Raw genomic sequence first — 23,514 nt, forward strand, 5'->3', positions numbered from 1 at the left:
GCTGTCCCATGGTCTTCATGTGTTTGTCCAGCAAATGCCTGCTCTACTGAGCATGTGGTTTACTTGCCTTTTGTGAACTGCTCGCCAACATGTTTTGTTCTGTTTTCATCTCCTTTACCCCAAATTGTCCATCCAGATGCCTTTTAAGAATTTGTTCTTATATTGTTCTTCTTAAATTTGCAATGAATGTCAGGAGACCAATTTTTCTTGACATTCAGTCGACTCTGAAGGACTGCTGTCTGTTACAATATCAGCCCAGGCAGCTGGAAGCTATTTGTTAATGTCTTTATGAGTGCAGGTCAGAGCAGTCAGTAGGATGAACGCAGGCAGCGAGAGGAAGTGTTGATAGTGTCACTGTGCTTGTCTGAAGCAGGAAATCAGCAACATCACTTCCTGCTCACACAAAGCTTGAATGCAGAGGTTGAAGACGAAAGACTTGCTTTAGAGGAATAAATGATCCAGAAGAGGACTTCTGCTAAACAAATGTAAAGGTAATCATACAACCAGTGCAACCGATCCATGACATTTGAAAGATATATAATATTGATGAGGTTTTTACTATTTTCTTGTGCTGTTTGAGCTGGGCTTCTGTATGATTGCTTCGTTTGGTTTCACCTTGGTTTATGACGCATGGCACGGATACTTCTTGTGTATAGCTAAATATGGACTGTTGAACTGTTTTTACACATGAAAACTGTCATTTAATATCATACTTAGCATTTAAACCTATATGTATTTCCTTAATTCAGCTACATTTACATGCTATTGATGCCCAAAAGAGTCACAATATATTACATACACATACTTTATGATTTACTTCTATCTATAGCTAAAATTTGTCTGTTATTAAGTTTGATATATCAGCTAATGTATTTACTATAGATAGGGTGATGATATTCTTAAAAAAAAAAAAATATATATATATATATATATATGGTGCATGTTAGTAAGAGGATGCAGACCCCTCTTTCAGTGTTAGTTTAACCAGGTTTCAGTATCATTTACTGTATGTTATCACAGTAAACAAAATGATTCCATATGCTTTATTCCAGTGGGATTGTTCTTGTTTTATGACAGTGAAAATATATCCACCAGCTATTTGAAAATCTGTTATGTGACATATTATTATGAATTATGTAATATTCTCTACTCTTGAGTCATCTGTATTACAGCATTGGGAACTTGTCTCAGTTTTTTAGAAACCTAGCTGATGGGAATCCCCATAGGTCTATGTCTGACATTTAAGAGTCATGATGGGAATTCTTCGTCCATGTGACAGTTGTGTAATGCAACACAGCGGTGTGGCAGTGTAATCCACTCTGTAACAACAACAGTGTCATCAAGGTGTTTATCCAGCCAGTGGACAACACCAGAGGCCTGGTGCACCACATCGTGTATGAAGGGACGCACAGCATGGTCAGGGTGAACACTCTTTTCTGATTGGCTGGCAGGTGTGCATTAAAACCTGTATTGCTCACGTAGTTCAGCTCAAGTTCAATCACCATTCTAATGTCCAGTGTAACCATAGCAACATTAAAAAGCACAGCTGTCAAAGTTTACTTGTTATCAACTGCAGCAGTACAGCTGAGTTATTGACTAGATGACCTGAGCAGGTTAAACCATTTTCAGGCACTCTGCAGGGGCAACCGCCCTCCGCTTCATGTCGGGTGGTTCTTTGCCTCCACATTGTGCCTTAAAACTGTTTCACAAACACCTACAAGTTGATTATCCCGTTTCTAGTTCACCTACACGAATATGAGAGTCTCATAGCAGTCAGTGGACGTGGTTGGACTTTCTCTCTATATAGGCTTTATTTGTGCTGTGCAGCTTCCAGCTCTGACAGTGTGCAGTTTGCATGATTGTGAATTAGGACAAGGCTGGAGAAGCACATGCATGTCCAATAAACCTAAACTTAATAAACAAAGGTTAAAAATATGATTATAGTACCTTCCAACAAATGACTATCTTAAATCATGCACAAGGCTACTTAATGTGTCGGTGGCTCCAAAAAGCCGTGATTGATGACTAATTGAAAACTGAACTTCACTTCTGAGAAATCTTTTAAGACGATGCCAGTAAATTGCACACAGCACATTCCAGTTTACCCACCCAGCCAGGCTGTTGTGGCAACTGATACCAAAGAGACAACAGAGGAAAACATCTAATATTGTAGAGAGCAACATTTTCTGAACAGTGTTGTTCACTGATATTTGTTTAGGCGACCATTCTGAATTTTGAATTTCACTCCTAAGTTATGATCAATGTCACTTGCTGTCAGCGGAGAGGATTTTCCTCCAGTGATCACATCTCAGTTAGATGAGATGCGAATCAAGCGCAGTCTTGAAACAAGCAGAAGGATTTTGCCAGTGTTTCCCATCAGCTGCTTTGGCTTTGGAAAGAAGAGAAACCATCACACCCTTTGAGCAGATCAGTGTTAATTTTGTTGACTAAAACTATGACTGAAAGTATGTCAGCAACACATTTTTCCAGACAAAAATGAGAGGAAGGCTAAACAAAAATGAACCTTTCCTGACAAAAGCTATGACAAAATTAAAATGAACCAAAAATATCAGAAATAGACGAATGAAAACAAAGCTCCTGACCTCAGTTTGGAAAGGAGCCCACACACGGGCAAACTTTACTTTTAAAATAAAGTGCAGTATGAAGACAAAAGCTAGATACAAAACACAAAGAGAAAAACATGTTTTGACCTTTTTTTCACCAACTAAAACCACAAATTTTTGTCTATAAAAAAAAAAAAAGACTAACCGTAGCGTAATTCCGATGAATAATATGTGACTAAAATCAAAATGTGAGATTACAACCTAACTGCCTGTCAGAACTAAGACAGGAAAAGATTTGGTTTGTTTGTTTCATGAAAGAGAGGTGAGTAAGACTCTATTCAAGCTTAAGGTGAGCTGGACCTGTTGTTTAAAGGTCATTACAATTTTGTTGTTTTTGTGCTCTCAGGTGCTGATGGACCTCAGTGAGGAAGAGTCAGCCCCTCTGGTGAACAGGGACAGGGGAGGCAGTCTGCGGTCCAGCTCTAGCACTGGTCCTGGTTTACAAGTCCACCTCTACTTCTTCCCAGCATCAAAGGATGCGACAACAATACATATATCCTCTGGCCTCGTCTCTGCGGAGAATGTCTGCATCCAGGCAGCCAAAAAATGTGGTAAGATTTCATCTGGTGCCAACTTGTGTGTGGCTAGCTGATGTGGGTTCTTCAAAGCCAGAACTGGAATTTTTTAAAAATTTGGTATCAACTGGTGTCTTTAAATTAGCAGATTTTACACCCCTAAAGTATTCAGTGTTCCTCCCTAGAATTTTCTGCTTATCACAGTGTGAAAGCCTCTGAAGCTGCATTTAGATCATGATGGGATTCCACAGCTCTCTCTCTCACCCTCTCAATGTCAGTGGTAGAGGAAACTCTGGGAAACAAACAAAAAAGTGTAAAAGCTGATGTATGGGAACTACACTCTACCCTAATTTATCATTTTTTAGTACCAGGAAGTCACTTTTCTAATACTGTGCTTACATTTTGGGCATTTAGCTGATTATCCAGTGAGTGCAAGACTGAAATGAGCATAAAGTTAAGATTTATTTTTGACATGTCAAGAGCTATAGTAGCTGCTCTAACCAGATCAGTCATGCGGTGATGCTGATCTTTCTTCCTCAGGAATCCTACCAGTCTACCAAAGTCTGTTTGCCTTGGCATCTTCCAATCTCTCATTTTGGTACCCTCCAACTCACATCTTCAACACGGAAGAAAACATTCAAGTCCATTTCAGAGTCAGGTGGGTGAGCGCCAAGTAGGAATCACACGTTCCACTTCCAGAAACTGCACACAACGCTGTGTTAATATGTTCTAAAGAAGGAGCACTGTGCTGACTTCGATGGAAAGCTCACTATAACTGGGACACCTGCAAGACAGAAACAAAAAGGCATTGAATTGAGGTGTTTAGTGAATGTAACCGAAGATGGGACAAGCTGTCACAAAGGGTACATAGCAATATCATATCATGTAGCACCTGAATAAAGAGAAACATTGTTGTATCCTCTTCAGCCAAACAAGTTCCGTGTTGAAAATGCAGGAACAAAGGGGTGAGGTGTGTCATTGTCAAAACCTGATCGACAGAGTCAGATTATGCATGTGTCAGACACTAATCATTGCCAGCACAACAACAGGTGGACAGATTTACAACGTGCAATGAAAAATGGGAAATGAGATTAGACTGAGCACGCAGATGCAAAAAAAAAAAAAAAAAAAATCAATCATAGTGACCGTACTGCTACAACAGACAGACTCAACATGGAACATATTCACTGCTAGACACTGCTAGAGGAGTAAAAACAAACAATACATGAATTAATCTGTTAAAATATCAACTCCAATAAAAAAATAAAATAAAATAAATACATAAATTTGTTTGTGGTCATGTCCATAATATAGTCCAGATTTGCAGATTTGCAGACTCACAGAAACTTTTGAAGACATTTTTCTGCATGCTTGTTGCACCTCTGCTGTGCTGTAACTCCATCTTTGCAATCAGTTCTGGGGAACCAGAACATTTTGACTTTGAGTTGTACAGTATTTATGCTCAGCTCTATAATGGCTTTTATAGTAGAACTGAAGCTCACATGCAGGCTAGATGAGACTTTTGAGTGCCATAATTACTGTTCTTACCAAAATATGTGACTGTGTTCAATCCAATGGCATAGAAGTCCAATCACACACTGTGACATCAGTGTTTTGTCATGCTGTCAGGTTTTTCTTTGGGAACTGGTTTGGGCAAGGACCAAAAACAACCTACCGGTACAGTCTGACAAGGGACAGGATCAGTCCAGTGCTGGACTACTGTGTCATCGATTATCTCTTTGCCCAGGTAAAGTGTAATATATTTTCAAACTTGTACTTCAAATTTGTACTTCACATAAGATTACATAATTTACATAATTTTATGTCAGTTACATGGAACAAAACATCCAGTTCTGTGTATTGTTAAATATGTCTTGCATTCTATTCTTCACCAGTACCAGAACCACCAGTTTCTGGCAATGGCAGATTGTGGAATGAGTAAGACACTTAAAGAAAAATCATTTCCAAAAGGGTTGAATTCTGTCATAGTCAGAATATCTGTATCTGAAAACTAGGCCTCGTGACTGTATGATTGTAACTGAAAAAAAGAGAAACAGGAAGTTTCATAGGCACCAAAGAAACAAACACTCTCTTTGTGACCAAAAGAATCAGGGGTTATAGGAAATGCAGTCTTCAATTAAAAAAACACATTTGCAACACCATGCTTGGGCAAATAGAGGTCATTTGTCATAAGCTGGTCTTGTTTGTTTATAGCAATTATATTAATGTCTGTAGATTTATTAATGTGAAAATGCTACATATCGCACTTTTAATATTGCATAATGTCATGAAAATTAAGACCTGGAACAGCTGCATATGTTCTCCATTTATTAATGACCATGCTATGTGGATTTGACTTGTTTTGTCACGCAGTCACGTAATGACTTTGTGGCCAGCGAGGCAGGGATTTCTCCACCACTGAGTGCCCAAGAGGAATGCCTTGGCCTTGCAGTGCTGGACCTGTGGAGAATGGCTAAAGAGCGCCACCAGAGTGTAAGAGACCTCTGCAAAACTGTCAGGTATTTCGATTTGGCAACACTACGCTTTGTGCAGCAAGGGAAAAAAGTCAAATAAGGCAATAAAGTTGGGTATAGTTTTACTATAGAGTAAGTATAAATAAGTTGATAAATAAGTCCTGATTTCAAAAGTTGCATTCCAAATTACCATCCAAGTATTTTGTCCAAAAAGAATAAAAATGCACCTGTTCTTCATTCAGTTCATCATTCAAATGTAGATAATCTAACCTGGAAAATCAAACTGGCAGACAGGAGCTACTGAAAATTAGGTTTACTTTCAGAAGTACCATAAGCTGTTTTAATTTTGTGCTATCAACCATTTCATGAAAGTTGGTGTCTTTTATTTTGGAAGGAAATCAAATGTTGCAATGAGGCTCTTCACTGATGTGTTGTCAGTGTGTTGTCATTTCACCACCTCTTTCTTCCCAGCTATAAATCATGCCTTCCCAAGATACATCGTCATGACATCCAAAATCGCAACCGCCTTGATCGTTACCTGATCAGAAACTCCCTCAAGGATTTCTTAAAGAGGCTTGGATGCTGCTCAGTGGACGAGCACAGCCTGAAACTCAAATACCTGATCGAACTTGCCAGCGTTGAGCCTTCTCTGGGATGTGAGGTTTTCCATGTGAATCATTTTGCCTCCCCGTCAGCCAAAGAGCCAGCTTTCACCGTTGTTCGTGTCTCTGGGGAGGCTGGAATTCAGACCAGTGGAAACTGTCAGTCTGACAGTGTCCTGGTGAGAACAAATAGTCCAAAGTGCACTCTCAGGCCCTTCTTCTTTCTATCACATGTTATGGGTTCAAGCCCCACCTCAGCAAGGCTCTGTCCTGCTCAAGTGTACATGAGCATCAGAAAGAGCAGAAGAATTTTAACTCCTTGGCTATTGTGATACTTCATACTTATATATATATATATATATATATATATATATATATATATATATATATACACACATATATATACACACACATATACATATACACACACACACACACACACACATATATACAGTACAGGCCAAAAGTTTGGACACACCTTCTCATTCAATGTGTTTTCTTTATTTTCATGACTATTTACATTGTAGATTCTAAGTGAGGGAATCAAAACTATGAATGAATACATGTGGAGTTATGTACTTAACAAAAAAAGGTGAAATAACTGAAAACATGTTTTATATTCTAGTTTCTTCAAAATAGCCACCCTTTGCTCTGATTACTGCTTTGCACACTCTTGGCATTCTCTTGATGAGCTTCAAGAGGTAGTCACCTGAAATGGTTTTCCAAAAGTCTTGAAGGAGTTTCCAGAGGTGTTTAGCACTTGTTGGCCCCTTTGCCTTCACTCTGCGGTCCAGCTCACCCCAAACCATCTCGATTGGGTTCAGGTCCGGTGACTGTGGAGGCCAGGTCATCTGCCGCAGCACTCCATCACTCTCCTTCTTGGTCAAATAGCCCTTACACAGCCTGGAGGTGTGTTTGGGGTCATTGTCCTGTTAAAAAAAATTATCGTCCAACTAAACGCAAACCGGATGGGATGGCATGTCGCTGCAGGATGCTGTGGTAGCCATGCTGGTTCAGTGTGCCTTCAATTTTGAATAAATCCCCAACAGTGTCACCATTAAAACACCCCCACACCATAACACCTCCTCCTCCATGCTTCACAGTGGGAACCAGGCATGTGGAATCCATCCGTTCACCTTTTCTGCATCTCACAAAGACACGGCGGTTGGAACCAAATCTCTTCTGCTTGTTGCCTCTCCTTAGCAGTGGTTTCCTAGCAGCTATTTGACCATGAAGGCCTGATTGGCGCAGTCTCCTCTTAACAGTTGTTCTAGAGATGGGTCTGCTGCTAGAACTCTGTGTGGCATTTATCTGCTCTCTGATCTGAGCTGCTGTTAACTTGCGATTTCTGAGGCTGGTGACTCGGATGAACTTGTCCTCAGAAGCAGAGGTGACTCTTGGTCTTCCTTTCCTGGGTCGGTCCTCATGTGTGCCAGTTTCGTTGTAGCGCTTGATGGTTTTTGCGACTCCACTTGGGGACACATTTAAAGTTTTTGCAATTTTCCAGACTGACTGACCTTCATTTCTTAAAGTAATGATGGCCACTCGTTTTTCTTTAGTTAGCTGATTGGTTCTTGCCATAATATGAATTTTAACAGTTGTCCAATAGGGCTGTCGGCTGTGTAGTAACCTGACTTCTGCACAACACAACTGATGGTCCCAACCCCATTGATAAAGCAAGAAATTCCACTAATTAACCCTGATAAGGCACACCTGTGAAGTGAAAACCATTTCAGGTGACTACCTCTTGAAGCTCATCGAGAGAATGCCAAGAGTGTGCAAAGCAGTAATCAGAGCAAAGGGTGGCTATTTTGAAGAAACTAGAATCTAAAACATGTTTTCAGTTATTTCACCTTTTTTTGTTAACTACATAACTCCACATGTGTTCATTCATAGTTTTGATTCCTTCATTGTGAATCTACAATGTAAATAGCCATGAAAATAAAGAAAACGCATTGAATGAGAAGGTGTGTCCAAACTTTTGGCCTGTACTGTATGTATGTATATATATATATATATATATATATATATATATATGTATATATATGTGTGTGTGTGTGTGTGTGTGTGTGTGTGTGTGTATATATATATATATATATAATGTATAACAGTATTGCAGTAATTTCTACTGCGTGTTGTTTAAATTATATTTATTTCTTTTTGCTAGCATATACTTTTGTGTTTTGTCATGACAGTTAAGCCTACTGAAACTGAATCATGTATTTTACTTGGAAAGACTATGGAGCCATATCCGCACAAGCGTCACACCCACACATTTTCTTTGCAGGAGTGGCAGACATTCTGTGATTTTCAAGAAATCGTTGACATCAGTATAAAGAGGGCATGCCATGAGCAGGTTCCTCCTGACAGCAGGATGGTGACACTGACCCGCAAAGATGACAGATGCCTGGTGAAGAAAATACATTCTAAATCATGATGTTCTGCCAATTAACATTTTGATATTTTTTGGTTTTATTTTGGTGAGGAGCAAGCAACATTTACCTGTCCTTGGTTTGCACAACAGGAAGTCAAGTTCCAGAGTCTCAAAGAAGCGCTCTCATTTGTGTCACTTGTTGATGGTTACTTCAGACTGACCACAGACTCCAGCCACTATTTCTGTCAGGACATTGTGCCACCAAGTCTCCTGGAGGGGATCCAAAACCACTGTCATGGCCCTATCACGTGAGTCATTTTGAAATTTTTGGAACCCACACAACATTAAAAAAAAAAGTGTTTTAGATCTTAATAATAATAAATAATAATACATTTTATTTATAAGCGCCTTTCAAAATAAGTTCTTTTGATCTTGTTTAATCAGGTCAGAGTTTGCAGTTAACAAGCTGAAGAAGTCAGAATTTAAAGGTGGCACGTTCCTGCTTCGGCAAAGTCCTAGCAACTATGACAACTTCTTTCTCACTGTTTGTGTTCAGGTAAGGAATAAGCTATTTTTCTGTACATCATGGACAAAAACATAACTCCAGTTTGACATTCATAGTCTCTGATGCCCTTTTCAGTGTAGCAAGCTTAGCTTGGTAGCTCACTAGCACCGACAATGTTGCATTCAGTGGCAAATTGGAAACATTCATGATTCTGGAAATTTATGAGTTCCTTCTGAACTACGAGTGATATGAGACAGCTGTGGCACCCAACATTTAATATCATAGCATCTTCCCTGCTGTTGTAATTTTTCAAGTCTTTCAAAGTCATCTGACTTTTTTCACCAACAGACATTCTAACGGAAATGAAATGTTGCCTTTATCTCTGTTTGTAGTCAGTACTTGTTGAAATCAGGTTTCTCTGTATGCAGATGACATAAACATCTTTCAGAACAATGACGTTACCACAACAACTACTTCAAGCAAAACTGAACTTTATTAGACTGTTGGGCTGTACAGTTCCCTGGATATAAGTCCACATGGTGGTGAAATATCCTCATTCTCTACTCTGTGCTCCCTTAGGCTGCTAATCTAGAATATTGTATTTCTCCATTCAGTTCCATAGTGCAGCAAAACAGCCCAGAATAACACTTTTACCATAAACATATGCGAACAAGGGATTTTACCAATACCAAAAAAAAAAAAAAAAACAAGTCCAGGTACCTATTTTTTGAAGAAATTAAACAGCTTTTTTCTTGTTAATACCTATTTGAATGGGAAAGCAGATCTGGCAGGTAGCGTTTTCCCTAAGTCATTTGGACTCATGTAGCACCCAACACTCTACCAAAGTATAGTTTTGTTTTCAGTATTGCCACAGTTAAATCTAACAGTTTATTTCTGCAGACCCCACTTGGACTTGATTATAAAGACTGTCTCATTATTAAGAATGAGCACTACAGTCTCCCTGGTGTCCAGAAGTTATTTCCCAGCTTGAGAGCGCTCACCAGATTTTACCAACACACCATGCTGCTCCTCGCTGAGGTGCCTGTCAAGTTGGGCTGTTGCTGTCCACCACGACCCAAAGGTATATTACCCACAGCTATGTGGCTGGTCATAGTAAAACCTTTAGATCTATATATAGTAGTAACTTTCACATGGTACTGTAACTTTCATGTAGTTACGTAGTATTAACTTTGAACCTGTATAATAGAATGGGATGTTAAGTTATTGGGGACTGTTGGTTTGCTTGCCATGAGCAGGGAGTTAGTAATATTCATATGTGTGTGTGCGTGCGTGTGTGTGTGTGTGTGTGTGTGTGTGTGTGTGTGTGTGTGTGTGTGTGTGTGTGTGCTGCTTTGAAGAAAATTTTAAAGGGATGGCAAACCCAGTTAAAACTGAGGATTTTATTGTTAAGTATGATTCTTGAGTACTATCTTCATCATCCACCAAGATTTGAGAGCTCCTAAAAGTCCCATCCCCTTAAAGTCAATAACTGTTGTCTAAAAGCCTTGGAGATGTTATTTAAAGTCATTATAGCTAGTCTTACCTGTACCACTTCTCTGTTGTGCCCATTGTCACAGTATAGCACACCCACAATTCATATCACACACCCATAATTAGATATCAGCTCAACACTACTTAGTGTATTCTTGTTTCAACAATGAGTTGGGGTATTTGGCTTCCATTTCTTAAGCTGCTTAACTTTTTTTTTGCCCTCATATGATTCTTTACAATCGCCTGCTGTTCCTGCAGAGCTCACAAATCTGATCATCATACGGAACAGCAGCTCTGTACAAACCCATGGGTCGCCACTGCCTGAAAAGAACAAATTCAGTCATATCCAGTTCCACATGATCAAATATGAGGACCTTAAATGGGTGAGTATGGAAAAGATTGCTGCTACCAACAGCAAACCATTACTAGTACTACTACTGCTACTACCACAACTACTCTTGTGCTGCATTTGAACCCTGATAAATTTGGAAATAAACTAAAAGGTAGAATGGTGTTGCTGATGTGGGAACCTAAAGTGTAAATTACATATGTGCTTTATTTTTCCTTAAGGAGGAAAATCTCGGACAGGGATCCTTCACTCGGATCTTCAAAGGAAGCAAAACGGATATCTATGATGGGGAGATACGCTCGACTGAAGTCCTGTTGAAAGAGCTCGATGTCAATCACAAGAACTGCTGGGAAGTGGGTTAAGTGTGTGTGTGTGTGTGTGTGTGTGTTATTTTTCTTTGCAAGCACAAAATTGTTCCAGAAATGCACTACTTCATATTCTCAAAATAAAAATTACATCCCATCTTAACCCTCAATATCTAGAAAACATTACATGTAAGAGATTCTTGAAAAGAGCATATTCCTGTGTATTACTATGAAATACACAGCAGTACACCATTTCTTTTCTTTTCTCACCTTTTAGTCATTCTTTGAAGCTGCCAGTTTGATGAGTCAGATTTCACACAAACACCTCCTCCATGTCTATGGTGTTAGTGTTCACGGAGCTAAAAGTAAGTCTTCAAAATCCCATTTTTCTCCTGCACAGCAGTGGCTGTGCTGTTGTTGTTTTTTAATTAATTTCCCGCACCAAAGTTTCATCACATTTCAAACTATCATTTCCTCAAAGCAAAGTGACCTAGTTTGACCTGCAAGCCATTCTTTTCACTTGTGTCACTGAACACTGAGCATTGCTGACTCAGTGTTGTGTGCAGAGCAGCTGGAAAAACAAGCCTCACTGTGCCTTTCAGACATCATGGTGCAGGAGTTTGTCAAGTACGGGGCCCTTGACCTTTACTTGAAGAGGGGGAGATCCGTGTCAGTGAGCTGGAAACTTGACGTAGCCAAGCAGCTAGCATCAGCCCTTAACTTTCTGGTAAGATAAACTTAATCAGGTGCAGACGTTCCTGATGTCAGCCAACCCCCCTTCCACAAATACAAGTTTACTTCCATCTGTTTTAAGGAAGCCCTATTATACTTGATATTGATCCTCAACCTGAATGTCACTATCTTCAAGAACCTGGAGCCCTGGTTGGTCCAACTGAAATTGGGTTGCTGCTATAGCAAATAAATGGAATGCGAATATGATTATACAACAGTTAGATCTGACCATGTGATTTGATTGGACAAGAGGCATTCCGTGAGTGCTGATATTCAATACAACAGCATTTGACGTTTTACTATGATGAATCACTCCACTTTACGAGTGTTCTGTAACAGTCATCATGCTAGGTTGCTGGCAAGGCAGCTAAATACCACTTTAAAGTTTGACCTCTGACCTCCAGCTCTCTGAATGAAAATGGGTTCTCTGGGCAGCCACGGCTCTCCCCTTTGCAGACATGCCCACCTCATGCTAATGCCATGCAGTTTGGGCCACAAACCCTGCAGTCCACATGTGTTCTTGTGGCCTGTTGTAAAATGGTGTGTTTGTGCAGACTGGGGCCTAAACAGTCTTGGAGCTGCATCAGTTGGCTTTGACTGGAAAGCTGAAACTCTTGTGGATTCAATGAGCCACATTTGATTCTTGTGTGATGATGAGAAAACATATGATGGACATGTTTCCAGAAACATGAAATTAAAGTATGAAAAATACAGATTAATACATTATGATATATGCAGTGCTTTCAAATGACAAAGAACATGTGACTTCTATATGTGATAGTTTCAAATCTGAATAATAAATAGGTTGGTAGTTGAAAAGAAAGGATTAAAGGGTGATTGCTTTAGTCAAATGCTTTGTCTTTGCCACATGGTGTCCTTGCAGGAAGAGAAGAACATCGTCCATGGAAATATCTGTGCCAAAAATCTGCTGCTGGCCAGGGAAGGTGACCTGTCGCAGGGTAGCTCTCCCTTCATCAAGCTGAGCGACCCAGGCATCAGCGTGGTGTTGCTGGGCAAGAATGGTAAAGCAGAGATGGTTTCCTGCAGAAGTGGTGCACTGGCATTACAGACCTTCAAATGTCCCAGTTACTGTGTCTGGCACCATAATGGAGATCCACAGGGGAATTGGCTCAAATCATGCGCAAATCATGTATCAAAAACAGTCAGGCTTGTAAAGGAGAGTTACTTGGAAACAGCTGAATAAGTATAATAACAACAGTATAATGGAAGACATACGTAGATCTCAACTAAATTAAAAAAAAAAAAATACATGAACAGGAATGGGGAACTTATTGTATGAAAAGACAGAGTATTAAATTTGAGTTTTTACACTCAAATTAGCTGTCCCTGATGAAAACACAACAAAACTTGTTGGTGGCGAGCTAAACATGTTGCTTGATAGTTCATATAGTAGTTCATATGAACATGATCAGTCATGCAAATAACCAGTCTCCACATAACTGACCATTTCCTTTTCTAAGCTTTACGTTTTCATCATTACAAGGCTGACTAAAATGTTTATGGTCTGCACTGAGCAGCAAAGTTAAAGGTGTCATATCTCCACCGTATCTCAAAATTCAAAGACAAACCAAATGTGTTTAAGGCTTTTTTTTTTTTTTACTTTTTAAACTCACTCGCAGATTTTGTATATATACAGTATTCTTTATGGTGCGTAGTGACCACCTGCATTTTCTCACCTACATCTCTGCCTTGTGCACTCTCTTCTCCTGCAAAACAAGACAAGAATAACACTTACAAAAATAGATAAACTGGTTTTACCACGGTAGTTAAATAAGGATTACCTTAATATAATGCTCAGTAACTATGGTAATTGGTGCTGGTGTTGACTTGAGTCTTTATTGTATATACTTCTGTATCTATTCTCTTCTATTTAACTTTATTTTATGGGAATTTCCCAGTTTGGGATAAATAAAGTAAAACTATCTATCTATCTATCTATCTATCTATCTATCTATCTATCTATCTATCTATCTATTTATTTGATCTTGAGAGTAGCAAACACTGAATGTACACTTGGCCCCATAAGACAGTACAAGAAAGTTTTTTTTTAAGGCACCTGTTTCATTCCTGCATGTGTGTATAGTGGTCCTGGACAGAATCCCCTGGGTGGCCCCTGAGTTGCTGGAGGCCCCGGAGATCCTGACTCTGGAGTGTGACAAGTGGAGCTTTGGTGCCACTGTGTGGGAAATCTTCAACGATGGAGACGCTCCACTGCACGGCTGGGACCTGAATCGGGTAAACTGGCCTCCTGTTTCTTAATGACCAACTACACTCTGAGAAAATGACTTTCAAACTCCACCATGGGGTCCCACCATGGAGGCAGGCAAGTCATGGGGTCAGTAAGTCAGTAACTGGGGATGGAAATTTCAAAATCACGCAGTGTATGCCCATAATGATAGATGGTACAATGTCCAGAGCAGAGCCCACTAAAGCGCCACTGACTGTGATGCTCAGCCAAGAGAAAAAAAGTTGTAAATATTTTTTCCGCTTACAATGGCCCAAACACACCGTCTTAATATGCTGCCTGAAAATAACAAGGACCATCCTCCAAAACCAAAAGGCACCAGAAAGTCTAATAAATTGTTTAGTATGGTTTTCTATGGTTTTACTGTGGTTTTGTCACTTGAACCATGTTTTTTATATATATATATTTTTTGCAAATCATTTTTAGGTTAAAAGCTAAATATTCTGATGGTAATGCTTTCAAATTTATTTGACACATAATATCCAAGAAATAATTATACCTTCCAGGAATTGGCTTGTTTTGAATATAAGTGCGTTTTACATTTTGTCTGCAACAACGCCAAAACACCATAAATACTATTCCTGAAAAAATGAACTTAGTGTTGCCTGTTAAATTTCAAATTCTCTCTGAAACCAAAAGGTGAAATTTTGTGGCAAAAACCAGTATTGCTTACACACGAGGCTGCTTGTTGACTGATATTATTTGATGATCATAATTTTAAAAAGTAGTTTAGAGAAATGAGTACAACCTCACTTTACAAATTATCTGTTGGGTCTTGTGACAAATAATATCTCAGCATGTGGTTCCTGGCATGAAAAGGTTTGGCAATCCTGTCCTCTAAGAAACTGTGCACCAAACTCAACACACTTTGTGGTAACATGTGTATGATCCATATTTACAGTCTAGGCTTTGTGCAACTTGAGCATGGGGCTGTTTATTCAAATTATTGAACTTTTACTCCGTCATTTCAGTCTATATAAATGAGCAGCAGATCGCCTGACAGTGCCACTTGTGAGTCTGTGTGTGGGCCTAAATAAACGCCGCAAACTTTTCCACTGTGGTTTGAAGCAAAGAAACTGTAGGAGGAGAGGCCATATCTTACTCATTATCACTTGAAAAAAAATCCAACCATATCGGAAACGTATCATTGATTCATTGAGGCCCCTCAGGATGATATTATCTTTACAATCCAAAATAATTACATGTCAACGTAATTCTCAGGAGATATGGGTGAAAAAAAAAAAAAAAAAAAAAAACATCCTAGCTGCTGTCTGGATGTGACCTTCCATCTTGTATTAACGGGATGGGACCACAGCATGGAGGATGGATCTCTCAGCTCTACTATGCTCATTCCACTTTAGGTTAAGGGTTATTGTAAAGACACATGAAAGAAAATACATAAATGTAGTGAAATGAGTGAAATGAAAGTTATAATAAAGCCTCTAATAAGCTCAATAAATGAAACGATTGGCTAAAGAAGAGCTAATAAGGCTGTGTATTTCTTTGTGTGTGTGTGTGTGTGTGTGTGTGTGTGTGTGTGTGTGTAGAAGCGGTGGTTTTATGAGAGCTGCCAGCAGCTGCCTCCCTCCCAGTGGACAGAGCTGGCTGATCTCATCAGTCAGTGCATGGACTACCAGGCAGCCTTCAGACCTTCCTGCCGCAGTATCATCCGACAGCTCAACAGTCTCATCACTTCAGGTGATAATACGTGTCACTGCTGGCTGAGGGTCGGTTCAAGTTCAGGCAATTAATTTTAATGGGTCAGGCAGTACAGATTGGCTCTCATAATGGGTCAGGTGGGTGCAGGGATTAAAAACCCTGACCCACACATCACAGCAGCTAGCAGCTAGCATCTTGATTACCCCAAATTTTAAAGAAATCAGAGAGACAATGGAGCAAACTGTGTATGGGCCATAATATCACAAACAGGATTGGTCTGAGCCTGTATATTGTGAAAAAAAATAAGCATGCAATGATGTAAATAATTGTGGACCTATGCTGGCATCAGTTGTGTGATGTGGGATTAGTATTTTGGAATCCAGATCTAAAGCGTTTCTGTGTCCACGGCAGACTATGTGATACTGCACGCCACTGAGCCTGTGGCCCAGAGGGACGGCTTCTGGAGCGCACTTAGCCCCGGCCAGCAGGACCATACAGTGTTTGAGGAGAGGCACCTACGCTACATCTCTCCACTGGGAAGTGTAAGTAAGGTGCACCCGAGACCCCAGAGGTCTGTACTGCCCTGCACACTGTGCATATTAAGCCCTCGTCAGATAGTAACTGATGCTGTCTCTGCTTAAAGGGGATTGATAAGCAAGCTCACTGTCTGTCTAGGGTTCTTTCCAAACCAAATTTCTTTTATTTAAATTTTTTTCCAGGGGAACTTTGGCAGTGTTGAGCTTTGTCGTTACGACCCACTCGGCGATAACACCGGTGAGCTCATCGCTGTGAAGAAGCTGCAGCCCAACAAGCAGTCGACTGTGGAGGACTTCCGGAAAGAGATCCACACCCTCAGTGTTCTGCACTGTGACTACATTGTCAAATACAAGGGGGTTTGCTACAGCATGGGTAAGGAAACACACTCACGGCAGGACATGGGGGATGGGAATGTGATTTATGGGTAGACTCATGACTGGTGTTGGAAGGTCTTCCTTTGCTTATTTTAGACCTGTTTGCCCATCTGTGCGTCCTGCAGGTCGTCTTAGTATGAGCTTGGTGATGGAGTACCTGCCCTTCGGCAGCCTCATCGTCTACCTAGAGAAAAATCGACCCATCGTCAACAACAGGCGCATGCTACTCTTTGCTTCGCAGATCTGTAAGGTAGGAGACACATATATGGTCATTACTTGAGAAGTTTAATTCCAAAGTGAGGCATATTCATCATTTGAAAAAGAGTTCTGGGACAATAATTAACACCAGAAAATAAAACCATTTCAGATGCATGGTACTTGGTACCATGATACCTTTCTTGATACCCAAGGTACCCTTACAATAGAAGTATATTAAAATCTGAGGGGAAAATGCCTTTACCTTCTTAGAGATGTTGGATGGTGATCTTCAAGTAATGAGTTTTCCTTAAATGGATATACAATGTAGTGTTGTGAAAGGGAACATACAGAAAACTGTATTGAAGAACATTTGAAGCTTCTAGATAAGTGGTTCTCAACTGTCTCAGGGTCCACACACAGGCTAACTTCAAAGCCATGCAACTTGATTTTGCAAAATGAAAAGCACTGTAATCCACAACGCTGTCATTCACTGTTCAACCCTGTTTCAACCCTCTGAAAGCTTAATGACAGGAACATGAGGGTCAAAGTCACAGTAACCTGAAAACTAACAGGATAAAGAGTATATTTTATTGTTTAACTGGATTGTAGAAAAATAAGAGAACATCTTGTCAAAAAAACAAAAAGATTTGTAGATGTAAGATTCTTGTGTACTTAGAGTGATCAAATGCAATAGAGAAATGCAAGTTAAAGAAATCAGACCCAGGAGGAAAGGAAGAATTTGCTTTCATTTTTCTTTTTCCCAGGGACTGGAGTACCTGCAGAGCATGCGTTTTGTGCACCGAGACCTTGCAGCCAGGAATATCCTCGTGGCCAGTGAGTCACTGGTGAAAATCGCTGATTTTGGCCTGACCAAGATTATTCCTTTTGACAAGGAATACTACCGAGTCACACAGCCTGGAGAGAGCCCCATCTTCTGGTAGCTTTCATCTTGTTTCAGCACTCAAATCCTCTGTCATCCAGTTTTAACACACATGGAGAAAATGCTTCTTTGAAACTTGCTTGGCCAGATGCTGAGCTGTCTGGTTGACCATACTCTGTTTTGGGATGATTTAGTTCAGTTCTTCCTGCCCTTGTGCATCTGCAGCAACTGGGGACAGGAGGGAGGAGGCTGTGCCACAGACCTGCCTGTGGTCTTAGCAGTGTAATTCTTTCTGATCACCAGCAGAGGTCGATAGAAGTCAGATTAATTAATGTCTCTGTACATCCCAGGTCACATGATTGTGGCATTTGACCAATCTCAATGGATTTGATTTTCTATTACAAAATGAAAATTTTAGATTTTTTTTATAGAAGTAATAAAGTCCTGTCATGTTCTCTAATAACACATCTAGGATTGTTGTTTTTTTTTTTTAATTTCAAAGTATTTCAATGAGTGCCCTATAAAGGGTTAAGACGGTTCTAGGTAAAGCTTCAAAATGCAAAAAAGAAGAAATGGGAGTGAGACCAAAAACAAATTTGAGTAAGCAATTTATTGCAAACAACCATTAAACTGAAATACGCTGTTCATCAGCTGATCGGCTTGCCATCAGGAGGTCATGACAGTGTGGATACCTGACAGAAAATGACACTGAATCCACATTTTTGCCAAGATTTGGGCTTTTAAAGGCTGTGGTCTTAAACTTTTGATCAGCTGATGAACAGCCTATTTCAGTCTAATGGTTGTTTGCAATAAATTGCTCACTCTTTTTTTTTTTTTTTTTTTTTTTTTTTTGTCTCACTTCCATTTCTTCTTTTTGCATTTTGAAGCTCTACTTAGAACCTTCTTAAGATCCAACAGTGCAAAATGTAAATTCTTGCAATTTCTCAACCTGTCTTAAAATTTTGATCAGGAGTGTACAGGCACAGTGTGTTTCCTAGCCTGTCAGCCACTCATGATCACTCTCTGGTCTGTTCTAATGGCCAAACCCTGCTCATCTAATTCAGGTACGCTCCAGAGTCCATCACCGAGTCCAGGTTCTCCCACAAGTCAGACGTCTGGAGTTTTGGAGTGGTTCTTCACGAGCTCTTCTCCTACTGCGAGAAAAACTGCAACCCAAAAAGAGTAAATGCAGCTACAGCAGATAAATAGAGATGCATTCAGTACATACACACATACAAAGGCAACATCGTTGTCATAATCATAAAATGCTTATAACATTTTTTCATTTCCTCATCCAGTTGCAATACAGAAGCTGTATTTTGGTGTGTCTCTGTCTGACCTGTTTTGTCCATGTCCCTCTTTAAGCTCTACATGCAGGAGATGGGAAATGACATGCAGGGTCCATCCATCTCACTGCATCTGGCCAGTATCCTGAAGGACAACTGGAGGTTACCTGCCCCTCCAAACTGCCCGTACAGGGTATGTTTGTTCCACCTGGAGCAGCGCCTCACACGCCTGATTCCCATACACTATATATTTATTTTAGCAAATCCATGTGAACTTTTAATCATTGTTTTAAAGGTGTTTTAAAGGCATTTGAAATCAAATGATTATGGGCAGGTTAAAAACCAACATGTTCCTCAACGTTCCTCTTTCCTTCATTGGGTTCCAGATCAGGTATTAAAAATGTCAGCTGTGACAGTCCTAATTTCATGCTGCCACCACTACCAAATAATTCCTCCTTTAGTATTTAAAGAACCACATAAAGTGTGTGAAGAACCAGCCCCTAAATAAAGAGGTTCTTCAGCTGCTGATGGTTCTTTGTAGAAACAGAGAGCTGAGAGTATGTGTAGGATGTGTGGTTCATTATAATTCCTTGGCCTATTGGCAGTAAATGAACAGGGCAGAGGTGGAGATGGTTGCCAGCCTCTACCATCAACCAGTGATCCCATCAGTGCCACAGTTTCTGCAGGTGAAGAGCGTGTTTCTTGTTTTCTCTTGAAAAAAGCATCACTGCTTCTTTGCTCAAAGGTTTTGTCTTGGCCTCTCCTATGGAGAACAAACACGATGGAATGATTTTTCCGTCAGCATTTCACTCTTTGCACCATCTGCCGCTGCCAGTAACTCTGTAAGCGACAGCTCTGTTTGTTCTGAAAGAACAGCGCCCACTTCCTGTTTTGTGCCATAAAGCAAGTCAGCTGATTTCCCTCCAAATTCCACCTGGTGGCTCACAATGTAGCTATTTAGAGCAGGGTCATTCTAGCTTTGAATTCTATATATATATATATATATATATATATATATATACACTACTCACAAAAAGTTAGGGATATTCGGCTTTCGGGTGAAATTTCAGGATGAACCTATAATGCATTATAACCTTTACAGGTGAACTTAATGTGACCTTCTGTAAACTTTTGAATGCACATGTCCAACTGTTCAGTGTTTCAGTACTTTTTGCACAAGTTGCTGTTCTCTAACAAGGAGCTTAACGGCAAAATTCACAACAGGTGTTTGATCCATGAATCAACCAATAAATTTCCTGGTTCAATTAGAATTGGTATTTAAACAGTCTTCCTCATCATGCTGTTCACATTTTGACATCATTTTGACCAAGACGACACCTAACAATTGATCAGCAGCACCTCGCCATTGCGAGGCTTCAAACAGGATGTTCTCAGACGGAAGTGGCCACTGAGCTTAGAGTGTCACAGAGTGTCATCAGTAGGTTGCAACAGAGATACAGAGAGACTGGAAGAGTCACAGAAAGGCATAGAAGTGGACGTCCTTTGGCCACATCCCACACTGATGACCGCTTCATTGTGAACAGTGCCCTGCGGAACCGGATGATGAATGCCACTCAACTCCAGGCACGTTTAAGGGAGGTGAGAGGCACCCAAGTGTCACGTCAGACCATTCGAAACCGTTTACATCAGCATGGTCTGCGTGCTAGACGACCTGCAAGGGTACCTGACCACACCACCAGGCACAGGTGTCATCGTCTTGCATGGACCAGGGGGCATTTACGCTGGACGAGGGACCAGTGGGCCTCAGTGCTGTTCTCTGATGAAAGCCGATTCATGTTGAGCAGAAATGATGGCCGCCAACGATGTTGGAGACGTCAAGGAGAGCGCTATGCATCAGCCACTGTTGTCACCAGACGAGCCTTTGGTGGTGGTGGTGTCACTGTGTGGGCAGGTGTGTCTAGTCAGTACAGAACTGCCCTACACTTTGTGAATGGTACAGTGACAAGCCCATACTACCTGAATAACATCATTAATCCAGTCATTGTACCCCTGCATGAACAACACAGGCCTGATTTCATCTTCATGGACGACAATGCTCCAGCTCATCGAGGTCGCATCATTAAGGAATGGCTGCTGGAGACTGGGGTACCTCAGATGGAGTGGCCTGCACTTTCTCCAGACCTGAATCCCATAGAAAACCTATGGGATCAGCTGAGTCGCCGTGTAGAGGCTCGGAGCTCTGTACCCCAGAACCTCAATGTCCTGAGGGCCGCCCTTCAAGAAGAGTGGGATGCCATGCCTCAGCAGACAATAAGTCGACTTGTGAACAGCATGAGACATCGTTGTCAAGCTGTAATTGATGCTCAAGGGCACATGACAAATTATTGACACTGACATTGTTTGTTGTGGTATATCCACCACTGTTGTTGGCTTTTGTTTCAAGAAATTGTTTGAGATGAGGAAATCACCAGTGCATGCTTCTACTTAAATGCCCTACTTTCATGATATAATATCACTGTAGCGTGAACTTTTTACATTTTCCGTAAATTTCTCCCGAAAGCCAAATATCCCTAACTTTTTGTGAGTAGTGTATATATATAAACAAGCAAAATGCGGTATGGAAAAATAATTATGTCATGAATATGAAACATGTACTTTCAAAGTTGTTGGATTCTTCTACTTGAGAACTGAGGCTGAAAGAGCCTGTCAGTTGTCTCCTCTATGATTTCATTTGTTTATGGTTATTATGCTAACGTCTCAAAATGAAGTCCTGAGCATCTCAGTGTGGCACCTTTTCAACAACGCTCTGCAGTTTCCATCACACTCAGTCTCATCCCTGTGTGCTGCCAGGTGTACAGTCTGATGAGGCAGTGCTGGACATACAGCTTTGAGGAGCGGCCGTGTTTCTCCAGCCTGGGAGATGAAATTGAAAGCATCATTCAAGAGGAGAGAGACAGGACCTGAGAGGCTGAGGGACAAAACCACACCATACCATCTGTTGTCCAGAGATTCGGTTTGCAAAGGCCACAGCTCTTCAAGCACACAGTAGTGAACAACATATACAGTCATTACAGTCCAGTCTGTATGAAATGAAAGGCACAATGCTCTGGGCAGGGGAAAGCATGTATAAATTGTATTTATGAGTTCAAGAGAAACCAAAATATTTTGTGATATTTAGCTTTCCTTTTTAATTTCCACAAAATGATGTTTGACATATTGAGCAGTAATCACTCCAAAGAATATTTTTGCTGTGTCTGACATCTTGCCTGAATCTACTTTTATACTGTATTAATGTTATATTTGTTATATTCTATACTAGTGCTATACAGTGCAGTGACCTGCCATTCCTTTCTTTTTATGTTTCTGGTCTATAATCCATTGTGATCCCTGGAATATTTACTGTAGTATGATTGAATGAGTATGATTAAATGACTAATGAGTATGGTTAAATGAGTATATTTATGAATGAATGAATGAATAAAATTATTTTATTCATAAGGCACTCACACAGAGATTCAGTTTACCAAGTGATTTACAGAAAAAGCATAGTTCACGTGATACCTACACAAACCAGACATGCCACTGGAGCAGGTCTCAGACCCAGTTCCCATTATCAGATAATAATTCATGTAAAACAGGGGGAAAAAATGAGACAGCTGGCAGGTGCTGCTGTTCAGTGCAGCTTCACTCAGCAGAGTTTATTTGCCAATATGCAAATTGTATCCTCTTTTCCTCTTTCTATATTTTGCTCTTTTGTACTGCAATGTTATTTCATCAATGCAAAAAACCTAAAAACACCAAAAATAAAACAGTATATAGTACCACTTGTAATCTCTCTTACTTTCATTCCTGAATCATGAATCTTTCTTTAAATCTCGCCATTTACCATTTACCATTAAAATAACTTAACTAACCTAACTTCAATCAGTGTATTACTGCAATACTGAATCTATTAGCTAAGCTTCTTTCTATTTCTATTTCTATTTCTATTTCTATTGAGCTGAAGACATGCAAAGTCCAACCTTTTTAACATCAATCAAGCAAAATGAGAGAAGCACAGTGCCACACTGCCCCCCTCTGTCAATTCTCACATGCCCTGAGTGTTTTACATACAAATTGTGTAATTTTACAATAATTCACCGTTACGGCTCAGAGCAAAATAGTTCTCTCATATAAATAATGTTAAATAAAATATAAACAATATTACATAAAATGTGACCATACATTTTGTGTGTGCCACATTACACACATTTTTGGCTTTTTGGATTTGTCTTAAAAGCAAAACTGAATTTTGGAGTGTTGTATGAAAGTGCTGTATGAATACTTTGTGTTTTTCCATTCACTTCCATAGTGAAGCAAAACAGCTCCCAAATTAACACTTT

At 40.1% G+C, this 23,514-nt stretch overlaps 1 protein-coding gene across 1 annotated transcript; it reads left to right on the forward strand.

The window, feature by feature from the left end:
* Positions 1-392: 392 nt before the first annotated feature.
* Positions 393-22,925, forward strand: jak3 (Janus kinase 3 (a protein tyrosine kinase, leukocyte)). Its single transcript, XM_030049251.1, has 24 exons — positions 393-491; positions 2,971-3,175; positions 3,680-3,797; positions 4,769-4,886; positions 5,513-5,658; positions 6,085-6,394; positions 8,503-8,625; positions 8,740-8,897; positions 9,034-9,145; positions 9,995-10,175; positions 10,844-10,968; positions 11,156-11,287; positions 11,517-11,604; positions 11,842-11,966; positions 12,855-12,993; positions 14,076-14,227; positions 15,785-15,935; positions 16,308-16,438; positions 16,616-16,805; positions 16,933-17,057; positions 17,770-17,942; positions 18,950-19,067; positions 19,251-19,364; positions 21,983-22,925. The coding sequence occupies exons 2-24, from the start codon at positions 2,977-2,979 to the stop codon at positions 22,094-22,096; spliced, it is 3,342 nt and encodes a 1,113-aa protein (XP_029905111.1). The 5' UTR covers positions 393-491; positions 2,971-2,976; the 3' UTR covers positions 22,097-22,925.
* The last annotated feature ends 589 nt before the right edge of the window (positions 22,926-23,514 follow it).

Source organism: Myripristis murdjan, chromosome 4, assembly GCF_902150065.1.
Source record: "Myripristis murdjan chromosome 4, fMyrMur1.1, whole genome shotgun sequence".
In the NCBI taxonomy this organism is placed as follows: Eukaryota; Metazoa; Chordata; class Actinopteri; order Holocentriformes; family Holocentridae; genus Myripristis; species Myripristis murdjan.